The sequence below is a fragment of the Ambystoma mexicanum genome, chromosome 5q, assembly GCF_040938575.1.
Source record: "Ambystoma mexicanum isolate Mex_15411 chromosome 5q, UKY_AmexF1_1, whole genome shotgun sequence".
Lineage (NCBI taxonomy): Eukaryota > Metazoa > Chordata > Amphibia > Caudata > Ambystomatidae > Ambystoma > Ambystoma mexicanum.
In genome coordinates this window covers 211825533-211838950 of record NC_090933.1, presented here as the reverse complement: position 1 = coordinate 211838950, position 13418 = coordinate 211825533, and the positions used below count along the sequence as shown (strand labels likewise).

Sequence of the window (13418 nt, the reverse complement as noted above, 5' to 3'; positions counted from 1 at the left end):
CATGTTTTTGGTGCTGGTTAATCTCCTTAGAATAACATGCTGTGCATATAGTCCGACCTCCAGTGGTCACCGCAGAGTATTGCATCTTGTCTTTCCAGAATCGAAAGGAGACGGCGACATGGGCATGCCTGTAACACTCTCCCTAACGTGACGTGTAGTGTACTTAAAATCCCTCTCGTCGAGGTCCCTCAGATTGTATTTTTTCCACCCAGCACACTGGACACCTTATGTGGAGCTCGTCCAGAGAAATTGCTTTTGTTCTCTTCGACCTCTGGTTGTATATATATATATAAGTGTCATGATCTCTGCTTCCAAAAGATCAGGACTTGCCCGACTCCCTTGGAAACAGACCCATAACCCCGGTTCCGAGTGCCAGCCAGTCCCAATTGGGACCTTTTGGACCCTGTCCTGGCGCCAGTGGCACCAGGCTCATAAAGATGCCCAGTCCCAGCGCTGGAAGCGCCGGGCTCATAATGCTTGGGTGGACTTACCTGCAGCAGACCATGCTGCTTACTTACCTGCCAGTTGAACCCCTGATCCTCTTCTGTTTGGGACTACTTTTCCTGTTGGGTGGGGCAGGAGCCACTCCCTAGGTTCAGAACACTGGAACTCTTCTGGAAAGCAGGAACTCTTTTCTTACCTAGGCGTGGCTGTGGAAGGAGACACCTAAGCACTACAGGAGGCTATTTAAACCACACCCGATGGATGAATCTTGCTTTGCGTTATTCTGCATTCTCTGCAGCAGAACGCTCATCGTGTCTTCTGCTTCTGATCCTGGGCCTAAGGGAACAAAGGCTTACCATCCTGGAATCCAGTCTTCAGCAGCACCTGTAAAGACAAAGAAAGAACAGGTTAGCACTACGGTCTTCAGTGGCAGCGCATCTCTTACCTGGTCCATCGGCTGTCACCAACGCCTCGCGCTGCATTCCGGCATCTGAAAGACAAAGGCTTACCTACTCTTCGCATGCTCCGGAGGTCTTCGCACTGCATTCCGGCATCTGAAAGACAAAAGCTTACCAGCTCTTCGCACGCTCCGGAGGCCTTCGGCGCTGCATCCCGCATCTGAAAGACAAAAGAAGGTGCGTTTAAAGACATTGGGCAACTTTATTACTCACGTGCCATTACTCCTTCCCACGCCGAATCCAGTGGGTATTCCAGCACCCTTCAGCTTCTCTAAAGCTCCGAACTTGTACCTGCAAGATAAAAGGGACAGTTAGTGCGCATCGTGAAGCAGGCTACAAGCGCTTACTTACGTGCTTCCAGGCGCTTCTATTCCTCACGCAGGTTCGATCCTCAACTCTCATCAGCCCGCCATCCGCCATCGCCGGAACCCTGCAAAACAAGAGATATCATTACAAAAGACTTTTAAGACATTTGAAGTGCCCAGAACTTACCGTTTGTGCAGTTAACGACGGACAGCAGTCCTCTGAGGTCTAGAGGCCTGCATCCTTATCCAGTGAAGAAACTGGTTACGGCACCCTGCCCCGAGGCAGATGGAGAGCTCGGCGTTCACTTACCTAAGGTGAGGGCGTTAACCTTTGGGGTTCTACAGGAGAAGAGAAAGGGAAGAGGAGAGAGGCACCCAATAACCCCAGTTCATTAATCCCATATTTTCTATCTGCAGACATCTTACTCTTTGAGTCAGACATACAGTGCACAGAGGTCCAGCCCAAAGAGCCAACCGTGTGTTACACAACACCTTTGAAGATACGGCATTCACCCAGTCAAGACCGGCGCCTCTGCGGGAATCAGGGGAGCGTTACAATAAGTAAAGCTATACCGTCCCTTCCATCGACGGCTGTTCCAGGTCTCCCCCGAAGATGGTCCATGGATCTTTGACGGACGGTGTCCGGTCGGCGCTGCCGACCACGTGGCTGGGCCTTCTGGCCGGTTTACACAGTAGGGAGTGGGGTCGGGGTGGACATTTCCCTTTCTGAGAATGCCTTTCCCTTTCCTCTCTCTTCGTTCCCTGGGTCTATTCGTCACAATTTATTTCCTCACCTATGGAGAAGACTCCTTTTAGGTTATGTCCCGTTTGCAGGGCCAAATTCCCTTGGAAGGATAAACACTAAGTGTAACCGGTGCTTACCCCTCAGTCACGACGAGTCAGTTTGTGTGGCTTGCAAGCTCCTGCGCCCGAAAACTTTGAAGGAGTGCCGTGTACAGCGGTGGTGGCCGGCCTACGGAATGTCGCAGGCCGAGTCTGGTTCTCCCGCTGCCACAACCGCCGATTGTGACGAGGGGCTGAGTGACGAACAAGCCTCAGATTCTGAGGCGATTGACCTCTCGGCGGAGCGCACTCGCTCCGCATCATCTGTCCCCGGCCCCGCAAGGCAAGACTCGGGTCCTGCTATGGGGAATATACATCTCAGCAACATAGATGCACATGTTCCCCATACTAAAGACACAACCCCAGGGACATCTTTGACGAAGCAGTAAAAGCGATCCATAGCGCCAACGAGCACACCGAAAACTTCGGCCCTGCCCGCCGACAGTCAGGTTTGGCAGCCGTCCCCGCAACCGCAGGTGCGCCTTGCGATAGGGCCTACTAAATCAAAGGGTGCTGACACCAATATCCACCATTCCGTCAAGGCGCATCGGAAGAAGGCGTCCATGGCCGAAAAGGCCCCGTTTGTGCAGAAAATAGTCGCTCAACCGGAAGCCCATACTTCAGAATTTCCTGATGCTGAAGTGATTACAGAAAGCATCGCCAGGATCATTTCGGCGGATTCTCACAAGCAGCGGTCCAAGGATTCTTCGAAATCCAGGGATAGGCTGAAGGATTTACTGGAACCTACGGAAATTCCCACAGACAAACAGAAGGACACGTGTCAACCGTCGGAACCCCGAAAATACTTTCCGGAAACTCCTGAATGGATTTCTTCGGCATTGAAGAAAAAAATCTCGACGTTTGCAGACAAAAATCTCGACGTTTGCAGACAGAGGACCCAATAGATGAGCCCTTTCCACCCCTGGACCGCTTTGGTTCATCTGTTTGGACCAGAGAAACATTTGAAAGATGTGTGGACAAGCTAGAGAGGTTTGTGGAACTCTCTGAGAAGTCCACACCCAAAAGGTCTAGGGAGGAAAATCCCCCTCTCCCTGTGGCTAAGCTGCAGAGGTCTTTGACCCTACTCAAGATGAGGAAGAAGAGGAATACATTTATGACTTCACTGAGGAGGACGCTCAAAATGATAATCCCTTCGTTAACTCTGAGGAGGTCCATTTAGACCCCACTGAGGGTTGGGAAGTAGACCCGGACTCCATTGATCCTCGCTCTTGGCAGTCACCTACTCCAACTCCCGAACCTGATGCCTTGTGCTTGGACTCCCCTCCAACCACACCCACTAGACAGGCCTCCCCGGTTGACGATCAAATGGCTTTCAACGCCATATTGAGGAAAGCAGCGCACCACTTCAACATTGCTACTCAGGAAGCTGTTCCAGAGGCTGATTTTGTGGAGGACATTTTGAAAGAAAAACCATCTGCCAGCCAAGCTATCCCTCTACTAAATTTAATTAAGAAGAGGTTGGCCCCTTCTTTATCAACACCTGCACTTACTAGAGCAGTGAATCCAAGGGTAGAGAAGCTTTATCGACCCTCCCCCTCTCACCCCCTCAACATCAGAGGTCATTCTACTCCAGATTCGTTGGTTGTTACAACTACCAGAAAAAGAGCAGGGGTTCACCTATCTACTGGGGAGGCACACCCTGACAAGGAATATAAGAGACTTTACGCTTTGGGGAAAAGGATCACTGCCGCAGCGGCTTACTCCACTCACATCGCCAGCAATATAACGTTGTTAGCCAGCTATGCTGATCTTCAATGGGCCAAGCTAGAGGAGGGCCTTCAAGAAGTCCCTGAGCCACTGCGAGCCCGTCTGCTCTCAAAAGTGACAGAAGGCAGGTACGTTAACCAAAGTATGCTTAAAAATACTTTAGATGCAGCAGAGATGGCCTACCCTCCCGAAAAGGCACGCATGGCTAAGAAACTCTAGGTACAAGCCAGAGACACAAGCTTCACTTATAGATAAACCAGTGGAGGAGAGCAATTTATTTGGAAAAGCAGTGGATGAAGCCCTCAACTGCAAAAAAGGACCATGACACCCTTAAGATTCTGGATCAGATCACCCAGAGACCTTCACAAATAAGGGGAAGCGGGAATAGATGTTCCTTTCGTGGGCAACGATTCCCTCAAAGACAATACAGCTCAGGGAATAACTGGTCCTCCCCCCAAGGAACCAGCAGCTACAATACCCTTTACCCCACAAGGGGGCAACAACGTGGTAAAGGAAGGGGCCGGAATTCTACCCCCCGAGGCTCCTCGGCCTCAGGGCAGAAATTACCTGCAGTTCTGGGTACCCACCCATCCATCCCCGGTCAGGGACCGGCTAATATAATTTCCGCAAGCATGGGAGGGAATAACTACAGACCATTGGGTGCTAAAGACTGTCGCGCACGGGTACTGTATAGAATTCTGCCGGACCCCACAGTTCAGACCGCCACGAGCAAGACGCCTGACGCCAGAACATCTGCACATCCTGCTACAAGAAGTCAAAACCCTACAGGAAAAGGGCGCCATAGAGGTCATACCCCTTCTACAGGTAAACAAGGGTATTTATTCAGTGTACTTCCTTGTACCCAAAAAGGATCTCACCATGTGCCCTGTATTAGATCTGCACCCAGCAAACAAATTTGTGAAGCCCCAAAAGTTTTGTATGGTCACTCTGCAAGAGGTAATTCTACTGCTCACACAGGGATTACATGGCAACATTGGACATGAAAGATGCATACTTTCATATTTCAATGTTGCTGGCACACAGAAAATACCTCGGGTTCATGATTCAAGACAAGCACTATCAGTTCAAAGTACTACCCTTCGTCATAGCCTCTACACCAAGGGTATTTACAAAGGTACTGGCGGTGGCAGCAGCACAGCTGCGCAGGCAATCCATCCCAGAAATTATCCATCCCAGAAACTGCACAGATTTGGATAAGTTTCAACAACATGCAGACGGATTGACAAAACGACTGACGGAGAGAGGCTACCCTCGCAAATCGATCAGCCAAGCCAGAAAGAGGGCTAGACACACACAAAGGGAAATTTGCTTGGAAAACAAACCCAAAAATGATCTGGGGAGGATGGTCTGTGTCACCACCTTTGGACCTCTCAGTCAATTGATTCAGAAAACTATTAAGAAAAACTGGCACCTTGTTAAGCATCCAGGCACATTAAATAATGTGCCGTGCTTCGCTTTTAGAAAGAACAAGAATCTAAAAGATGCATTGGTTCATACATTTATAGAGCCACCTCCAAGAGCACCTAATACACTATGGGATCTACCCCCGATAGTCAGACATCACAAATGCGGCCATTGTGTTGCCTGCCCTTTGACTCTACAAAGAAAATCTTTTGAACATCATAATGTAAAATGGACAATGCAAGACTTCACTAACTGCAACACAAAGGGTGTTATATATATGTCCCTGCGATCTCATCTACGTGGGAAAGGCAATACGCGCTATAAAAATGCAGATTTCAGATCACTGCTCCTGTATTCGGAACAAAGTAGCCGACAAGCCCCTAGTAGAGCACCTTGTAAAAAAGAACCATAGAGACATCGATTTAAGATGGTTCGTTCTCCAAAAAGTGAAACCAGTGAAGCGTGGAGGTGACCTTAAAAAAAACATTAACACAGTTAGAACAACGCTGGGTGCATAAACTCAACACTGTACACGCTGGATTGAACATTTCCGTCGAGTGGAAATCTTTCTTGTAAATTCCACCATGAGCAAATGATCTGAGATTTTTTCATGCTTCCATTACTGTAGACACACTACCACAATGTGACGGGTGGGGGCACCAGATCTCAATAGGAAGCTTAATTAATTATCACCATTGAAGGCTTTTCAGGGGCTACATATGTAAATTCTCACTGCTGGATATGTATAGTGATGTACATAAATGTCCCTGTGGTGTCTAAGGTATACAAGCATATCCTGTGTTTCTTGACTATAAAGATGCAATCATGTTTTTTCGGACACGGAAGAAGATGTAATTATGTCAGTCATCTAGTGATAGCATACAACCCTGATATGTAGTGTCTAGACGGAATTTCTTACCTCCAGATATGTTGAACTAATATGCATTAACATCTATGACGCATTGAGATATATAAGCATATCCCGTTGTCCTTGACTGTATATATACATCCACAAACAATCTTTTTTTTTTTTTACCTAACACATGAGGTCATGACTGTCACACTGTGATCATTCACATGCCCAAATCTGGGTAGGGACTGTTAAGGTGGATAAGGCTCATGAGAGCCCTTCGAGTTCCCACACCAGGCCGTATAGTATTCAATTACATATTTTAATTACGAGAGCACATTGTTCACTGAACTTGGCTTTATACGATTGCGCCCCATAATGTAACACCCACACAAGCGGCACCTCGGAAATGTAAGAACTATAGTGGGTTATTTATTTTACAGCCCCGTTTGCTTGAAACCTGACTTGCAATATGCTGCCACATGATTCGGTTGCCATAGCAACATAATTTCAACAATGGGCTCTAAATTACATTTTCAGATCCAAGCATCCATGGATCGCAACATAAATTTGATAATTTTTAAAATAGACAGGTGGATGAGCAGATATCCGTATTTGTTGCTTGGCAGCGACTCGGAATCCCCTGCTAAGATGGCCGCCAATATAAATACTTGCAGGTGCCTAGCAACAGCGTTACGCTGTGCAGCCAGGCCCCCGCCACCACAGTGACTCAGCAACTCAGCGCCAATCGGCTGACTTGGACAGCAGACAGCGTGCAAGTTTTGCAGCCGTGCAGGTACTTTGACAAATCCCGCTCGGTTTCTGCCGGTCTGGTAGAAAAGTGTATTTATCCTTTCCTCACTAGTAATTAGAGGCTCTTCGTCACTTTAGGTTCCCCTGAGCGCATGCTTTACAAAAGAAAGCGTGCATAAAGAAAAATAGCAACCACCAGTGAAACTGGCTGACATTATTAGAATACTGACCTCCATTGATGGGTAAGATCGCTCTCTCTCTTTTTTTACCACACACTGGTCGTGTGTACTCAGTCTAGTATTACAAGTCTAGGAGCACACAATAATAACCAGTGACCCCTCATTGTTCTGTTATTTTTGTGACAGGATCACCTAGAGATCAGCCCTCGAGGTAACTGGATCTCCATAACAGTGTCTGTGGACTTAATTTAAGCCATGGGTAAGCTGTGTGTGTTTTTGTGACTCCAAATGCAAACAACACAATACCTGATTTAATCATTTTAAAGAAATACATGCTCGAAAACTCCCCTGATAATAATTTCCTTCCCCTGCAGCACAGACATCATACTATACAGCTCCTCGTCCTGATGAAGGCCGTGTATAAGATGAGGCATATCAAGTCTATTAAGACGGCTGAAACACCCCGGTGTAGACGCATTACCCCTAAACACAGTGCAGTGATACTGCATGATACAAAAGGAACTTTTTTTGTCTTCAATATCCCCATGTGATGTTATAATGTGAAATGTTGAGATGTACACTATAATATGTGATTTCCTGTGACAAACCACGATTGATATGGAGCTTGTCTTACACACACAAATTGGCAGATGTGCCAGAAAATGTTATGGTTTTGTGTGTTGTAAATATTTTTGTCTGTATTTTTGTTTTCGCACCGTGTGATGTCATATCTCTTACAAATGTATTTTATGTTGATTTACACTATTTTGAATATATAAAAAAGCAAGATTGACTTTGATAAAAGAGCATGAGAAAGTGTTTTCCTTTTCTCTATATATGCAGGAGGTGATCTGGTTTAGGAGTATTTTCTGAGCATCGTTGATTTTGGTCCTATTCAGTTGTAATTGTTGTTCCCTACACAACCCTCCTGGTAGAATAGGTTCCCAACCAGGAGCCCAATTGTTGTTTCTGAACACTCAGAAGGCATAGTAGGTTTGTCTCCCCTCCCTTCTATTCTCATTATTTGTTTGAACTATTAATTCAATTATTTATCTTTGTTGTAATTCATCGTCTACCTTCCCCTGTCCCCACCCTGTTGCCCTGTGGGCGCTTTGAAACAGTTTTGCAAATTGTAGAAGCGCCTAATAAATGACCAATAAAAAAAACAGACCTTAAATCTGACCACTTTGCAACAGGGGGTCTTGCAGATACAGAAAAGTGACTTTCACCACAGAGCATTGAGAGGAAGGGTATTTTCACATTCGAAATCCTCAGACGCATAGGCACAGTTTTCTGAGATGTATGATTAACAGCATTCTGCTCAGGGGCATGTCCTTTCAAAATCTGGTCTCTTCCTTTGTTTTTCCTGTGAACCCATCCGAACCATGGTGTACCAAAAGGGGTAAGGCAGAGTTTCAGTGAAGAATTTACTAACAGGGTTGATGGCAAAAGGGTGGAAATTACCATATCATTAAAACATCTGGATTCTTTGAAAAGCACCATATCTCAGATTGTAGATCTTTTAGGCATTAAACAACTACAATTTAACACATTTCAGCCAGCCAAAGTAAGGGATAAAAATGGCAAGGCAAGCTTGATATTGAATACTCCTAGGTTTATGCTGAAGACTCTCATGCATTTTCTGATATTTTGCCCTTATATGGTAGCTTAAGGGCAAGATCGTTGTTAACCATCCCAAGAGAAAACAAATTCAGACAATGCCATCCAACAGTTCTTGTTATCAAATATCTGGGTGACATTAGCCCTATAGAATTTTGCAGAACAGGCAGTAGGAATAGGGTGTACATGTATTTTACAAATAAATTGCTATCTATGATAGTGGCTGTTTTGCTGCAGTCAGGGTATTTATTCAATTATTCAATTTGCACATTATCATGTGATAAATGAATCAAAGAAATATGTAAGACTATTATCTTAATACATTTATAATTGCATGAACATTCATCCTGAAATGTTATGACATTTGTTGTGTGAGTTTAAATTGTACTATTGTGGACATTATTTCAAAATACATTATTGAATTTAAATTATTTGTGCGACTTCCTCCCCACCTCCCCGCCACCTGTCCAAGATTATGTTGTTTGAAAGGAGGACGCTTTAAGGATTCAATTCCCGTCTTGTAAAAGTTGTGGCAAATGATAATTGTCCACCTGATTTTAGTGTTTGACAATAGAATCCCCAGATGGTAAATTATTATTTTGATATTTTGTTGCCCATAATATTGATTTTGTTTCCCTCCAGTGGCAATAATTGCATGTATGCAATATTAAAACCTGCTTTAAAATTATTTTTTTTATATCTAGAGTACTCCTTTGATACAAGATGAGACACAAGAAGATATTGCTTTGCAGGGCGAGCGCACACAGTTTCTTGAAGTTGGTGAAGAACACTGCAGGCGTATCTACAGGTTGCTATCACTTTGCTTTGATCAGTAAATGTCATGAACGTTATACTAAAAGTTGCATCAGGGGAGAGGAACATTTTGCATTTGAGTCGGCAGAAAAACAAGATTGCAAATATTTATTTTTATTAGGGTATTTTGGGTAGGGGGAACTTGTTTGTTAAGCTTACCTTTCTTGTACTGAGACCCCCTTTGTCATATGCGTGGGATATATACTCTTCTTGTAAAGGATGGAATACCTCTGCTATACCAGTGAAAGCTCAGTTGCTTGCCAAACCCCATTTCTCCTCTTCCCTCTGTCTTTCCCATCCAGTTTATTTTATTCTGCTGAAGCGATTAGTAGTACCTCCATTATGAGCTCTGTCCATCTAGGAATTAATTTTTCTCCTGTCTTCGCTCCCATGCAACTTATGTTATCAGGGACTGATACAAATGGAAGGGTCACTCAGCAACCCCAAAATGGTGTCCTTCTCCGGAATATAGAACCTAATAGAATGTGCAACTTTGTGGGGTTGTGGGAAAGTTCCTTTCTTGTGAATGCCTTTCCGACACAAAAACGGGCATTTACCAACGTTGTGCAAGTCCCATAACTGTATGAAGCAGATTGTGCACATTTCTCCAGCATTGGATCTTTCATAGATTCAGATGCTTGAATATTCACTGTTGTCGGACTGGGAATCCTCGGTGATAAAAATCATTATTTTAATGTTTTAATATACATCCATTATTCCATAGAGAATGCATGTAAATACCCCATTGTGGCTTATCAGCTATTCTATTGTGTAGTCCCTCAACCTCACTTTGGTCCTTTATGGCCCCAACCAATGAGGTGGCAGTGCTTAAGCTCCAGCCCAGTCAGCCATCTTCAGATTTTTCACCGCAGTCTATCAGACGGAAGGAATCCTCCAGCTCTGATATATATATTTTTTCACCTTTTAGGTGTAGTATATATTTTTATAATATAGTCTACTGTTTTCCCCTCCTTAGGGGTTATCTATTTTGAGCTTTTAGGCTCTGAGAAAAAATATTCTTGCCACAAATTCATCCAGTGAAAATTCTCCTCAGCATGGCTGAGCATCAGGCTGCCAAGAAGCCTTCCCTGTTTAGGGACTGCATGAGGTGCAGGAAAAAACTGGTCTACATGACCACTGCATCTACTGCTTATATCCACTTGACATCAACAAATGAGACATTTGCAGGTCTTTCTCCACCAAAACCCTGCTGGATAGACACAGGAGACTTCTGTTAAATCCTAGAAGCCAAAAGTCTATCCTCTAACGAGGAGTCGGCTAAAACAGCTCCTGTATTGTCTGCTAAACCATCTGAGAGACAAACTTCTAAGAGAAGGTCCTCTTCAGTGGAAAGGAGTACCTCTCTCACTCATAAGAGTAAGAGAAAGTTGGAAACCACTTCTTCCTTGCCTTCCTTGGGCTCTGGAAACCACAAGACACGACATCCTGATGAAAAAAACACCTCCAAAGGTAAGGAGGCGTTTTAAAAAAAACGATGAGGGGGGGGGGGCAGTCGTCCACAGAGAAGCTGTCCACGAGCGGCAGTAAGGTTAGAGACTCACCGAAGACCAAGCCATCGACGACACTCCAAGCCTCATCATCCACGACCAGATCCTTGTCGCCGAGGTCATCTTCTACGAAACAGTCAACGAAGGAAGCTCATCACTCGTCCACAAAGCTCTTGTCCATGAATCTCTCGTCGACGGAGAGTTATCAACCGTCTTCAGAGGCTCCAGCGTCGATGAAGCAATCAACCACGAAGACACCGTCGACAAAGCCGCCGTCCACGATGCCAGCGCCGATGAAAGCATCACCGACGACACCATCAACGGCACCGCAAAATTCTTAGTCTACGGAGAAGTGGGACCAACAACACCATTTGCGGACGTCACGCATAAACCATCCAATGTGAGCAGTCTCCCCAAGTCCTTAGGAGCAACGCCCCCAATTTCAGAAGCTCCTGAGCCATCTGGAGCATAGTTATCTCTGTTAAAAGAGATGACAGAACTCCCTGGCGTTATCCTTCAAGAGGAATTTTCAGACACGCAAATGCTTGGTGAGCAACCTTTCCTCATTCCCAAAGAAAACAGCCCTCCTTGGCAACCCGATTCAGAGGACATTTCTGATCCTTATGACCCGGTGCTCATGGCATCGATGCAAAGGATCATCGATGAATTCAACAGACGTCAAGAACAAAAGAATAGATCTGTACCAAAGGAGCCAAGAACCCCCATGAGGGACCTTTCACCTCGGCATAGCACGCCAAGACAATCCCCTTCCAGGAGTAGGCCGCAGAAAAGAGCATGATCACCTGAGCTTCCATGTAGATCCAGGAGCAGAACACTCAGTGCTTCACCGACAAGGGTCCCATCTCCAGCATCACCACTTGGACCTCGATCTCCGGTTCGAGATCCAACCATGGTGCCATCGTCGGTATCAGTCTCTGATTGGCACGAAGACCCGTTCAGGGATTTCTCAGACACTGAGGAAGGTGAGATCACACAGGTGCCTGATGCTCCAAGCGAATGGGATGATTATATCGTTGAGAAGCCCAGAAAGAGAGACTCTCCAGGTGATTCTTCACCGCCGGACGATTTACTATCGTTTGATACTATTATCGGAAAGGCTGCAGACTTGTTCAAATTGCAAGTTACATCGGAAAAGAAATCTGTGCTTAATGAGCACAGGGACAAGCGCAGAAGAAAGGTTACCACCATTCCTCTTCTCTACACCATATAGGAGTCTGGGTCCAAGATACTGGCCATGCCATTATCCACACCTGTGCTCGTTTCAAGACCTGAAAAGAAATACACGACATCAGACACTGCACCGCTTTGTCTAAGGGGGTCATACTAAACAGACTCAGTTATTACGATAGCGGCCAGAAACAAGTTAGCCAACCCTTCATCACCATTGTCAGCACCGCCAGACAAGGAAGGTCGTAAGCTGGAAGCCATTGGTAGAAAGGTGTCTTCCTCAGCATCCCTCACGATTAGAGCAGGCAACTCGTTAGCCAAGACAGCCAGGTTTGACCCTAAACTTTGGCTTTGCATGTCCAAGCTGACAGAAAATCTACCTGCATATCTACAGGAAGAAGCCAGGTCTATCATTGCAGATGGAGAAGCTACTTCAGATCACATGATCGACGCTGCAGTCGATGTGACTGAGTCAGGTTTCAGGCAAATGGCCTACGGCACGGTACTAAGGTGACAGGCCTGGATGAAAGCACAAATTTCAGACCTGAAGTGCAAGCACAAATATTGGACATGCCCTTCGATGGGCAAGATTGATTCAGCAAGAAAATAGATGACCACCTAAAAGGAATAAAGATAGACATGGACACAGCTCGAGCCATCAGTTCCTTGAAGGATAAATATAAAGACCGTAGGTCTTTTCGGCCCTTTCAAAGTTCATCGTCAAAAGACAGAGGATACACTTGTTCTTCCTATGGTCAAAAGACACAAGGAAACGCATTCCAAGGCAACAGTTATCAATCCTCCAACAAGTACTCACAGAGAGGAAGGTGCGGCTCTACCCAAGGTAAAGCCCAGAACAAACAAAATTGACCAATCGGAACTTCCCCCTCTAAATCACACACCTGTGGGGGGGAGGGGGAGGGTAAGCCAATTCTTTCAACTCTGAAATTCGATAACATCGGACAAGTGGGTTTTACAGGTGGTCAGCAGGGGTCACACCATAGAATTCCTAGACCAACCTAAATCCCTTGCTCCCACCCCTTGCAAAGTACACCTGCTGCGGCATGTTATATCAGAAATTCAAAAATTACTGCACAAAGCAGCTATAGAACCAGTTCCTTACCCCCAGAAGGGAAAAGGTTTCTACTCTCGCTTCTTTCTAATCAAGAAGAAAAACGGCCAGTGGAGGCCCATATTGGACTTGAGGGCACTCAACAAATACATCATACGCATCAAATTCAAAATGATTTCCCTGCAAGACGTCCTACCGTGGCAGAATAGAAACAACTTCCTAGCCACTCTGG

The 13418-nt window shown here is 45.5% G+C and overlaps 1 protein-coding gene across 6 annotated transcripts in view; it reads left to right on the top strand.

The window, feature by feature from the left end:
• ZNF236 (zinc finger protein 236) overlaps positions 1-13418 on the top strand; it is a 2444547-nt gene that overhangs the window by 1292945 nt on the left and 1138184 nt on the right. For all 6 annotated transcript variants that reach the window (XM_069620724.1, XM_069620725.1, XM_069620723.1 and 3 more), the window contains one exon: positions 9310-9413. In XM_069620724.1, coding sequence (XP_069476825.1) covers positions 9310-9413 — 104 coding nt within the window. The remainder of the gene's footprint in view (positions 1-9309; positions 9414-13418) is intronic.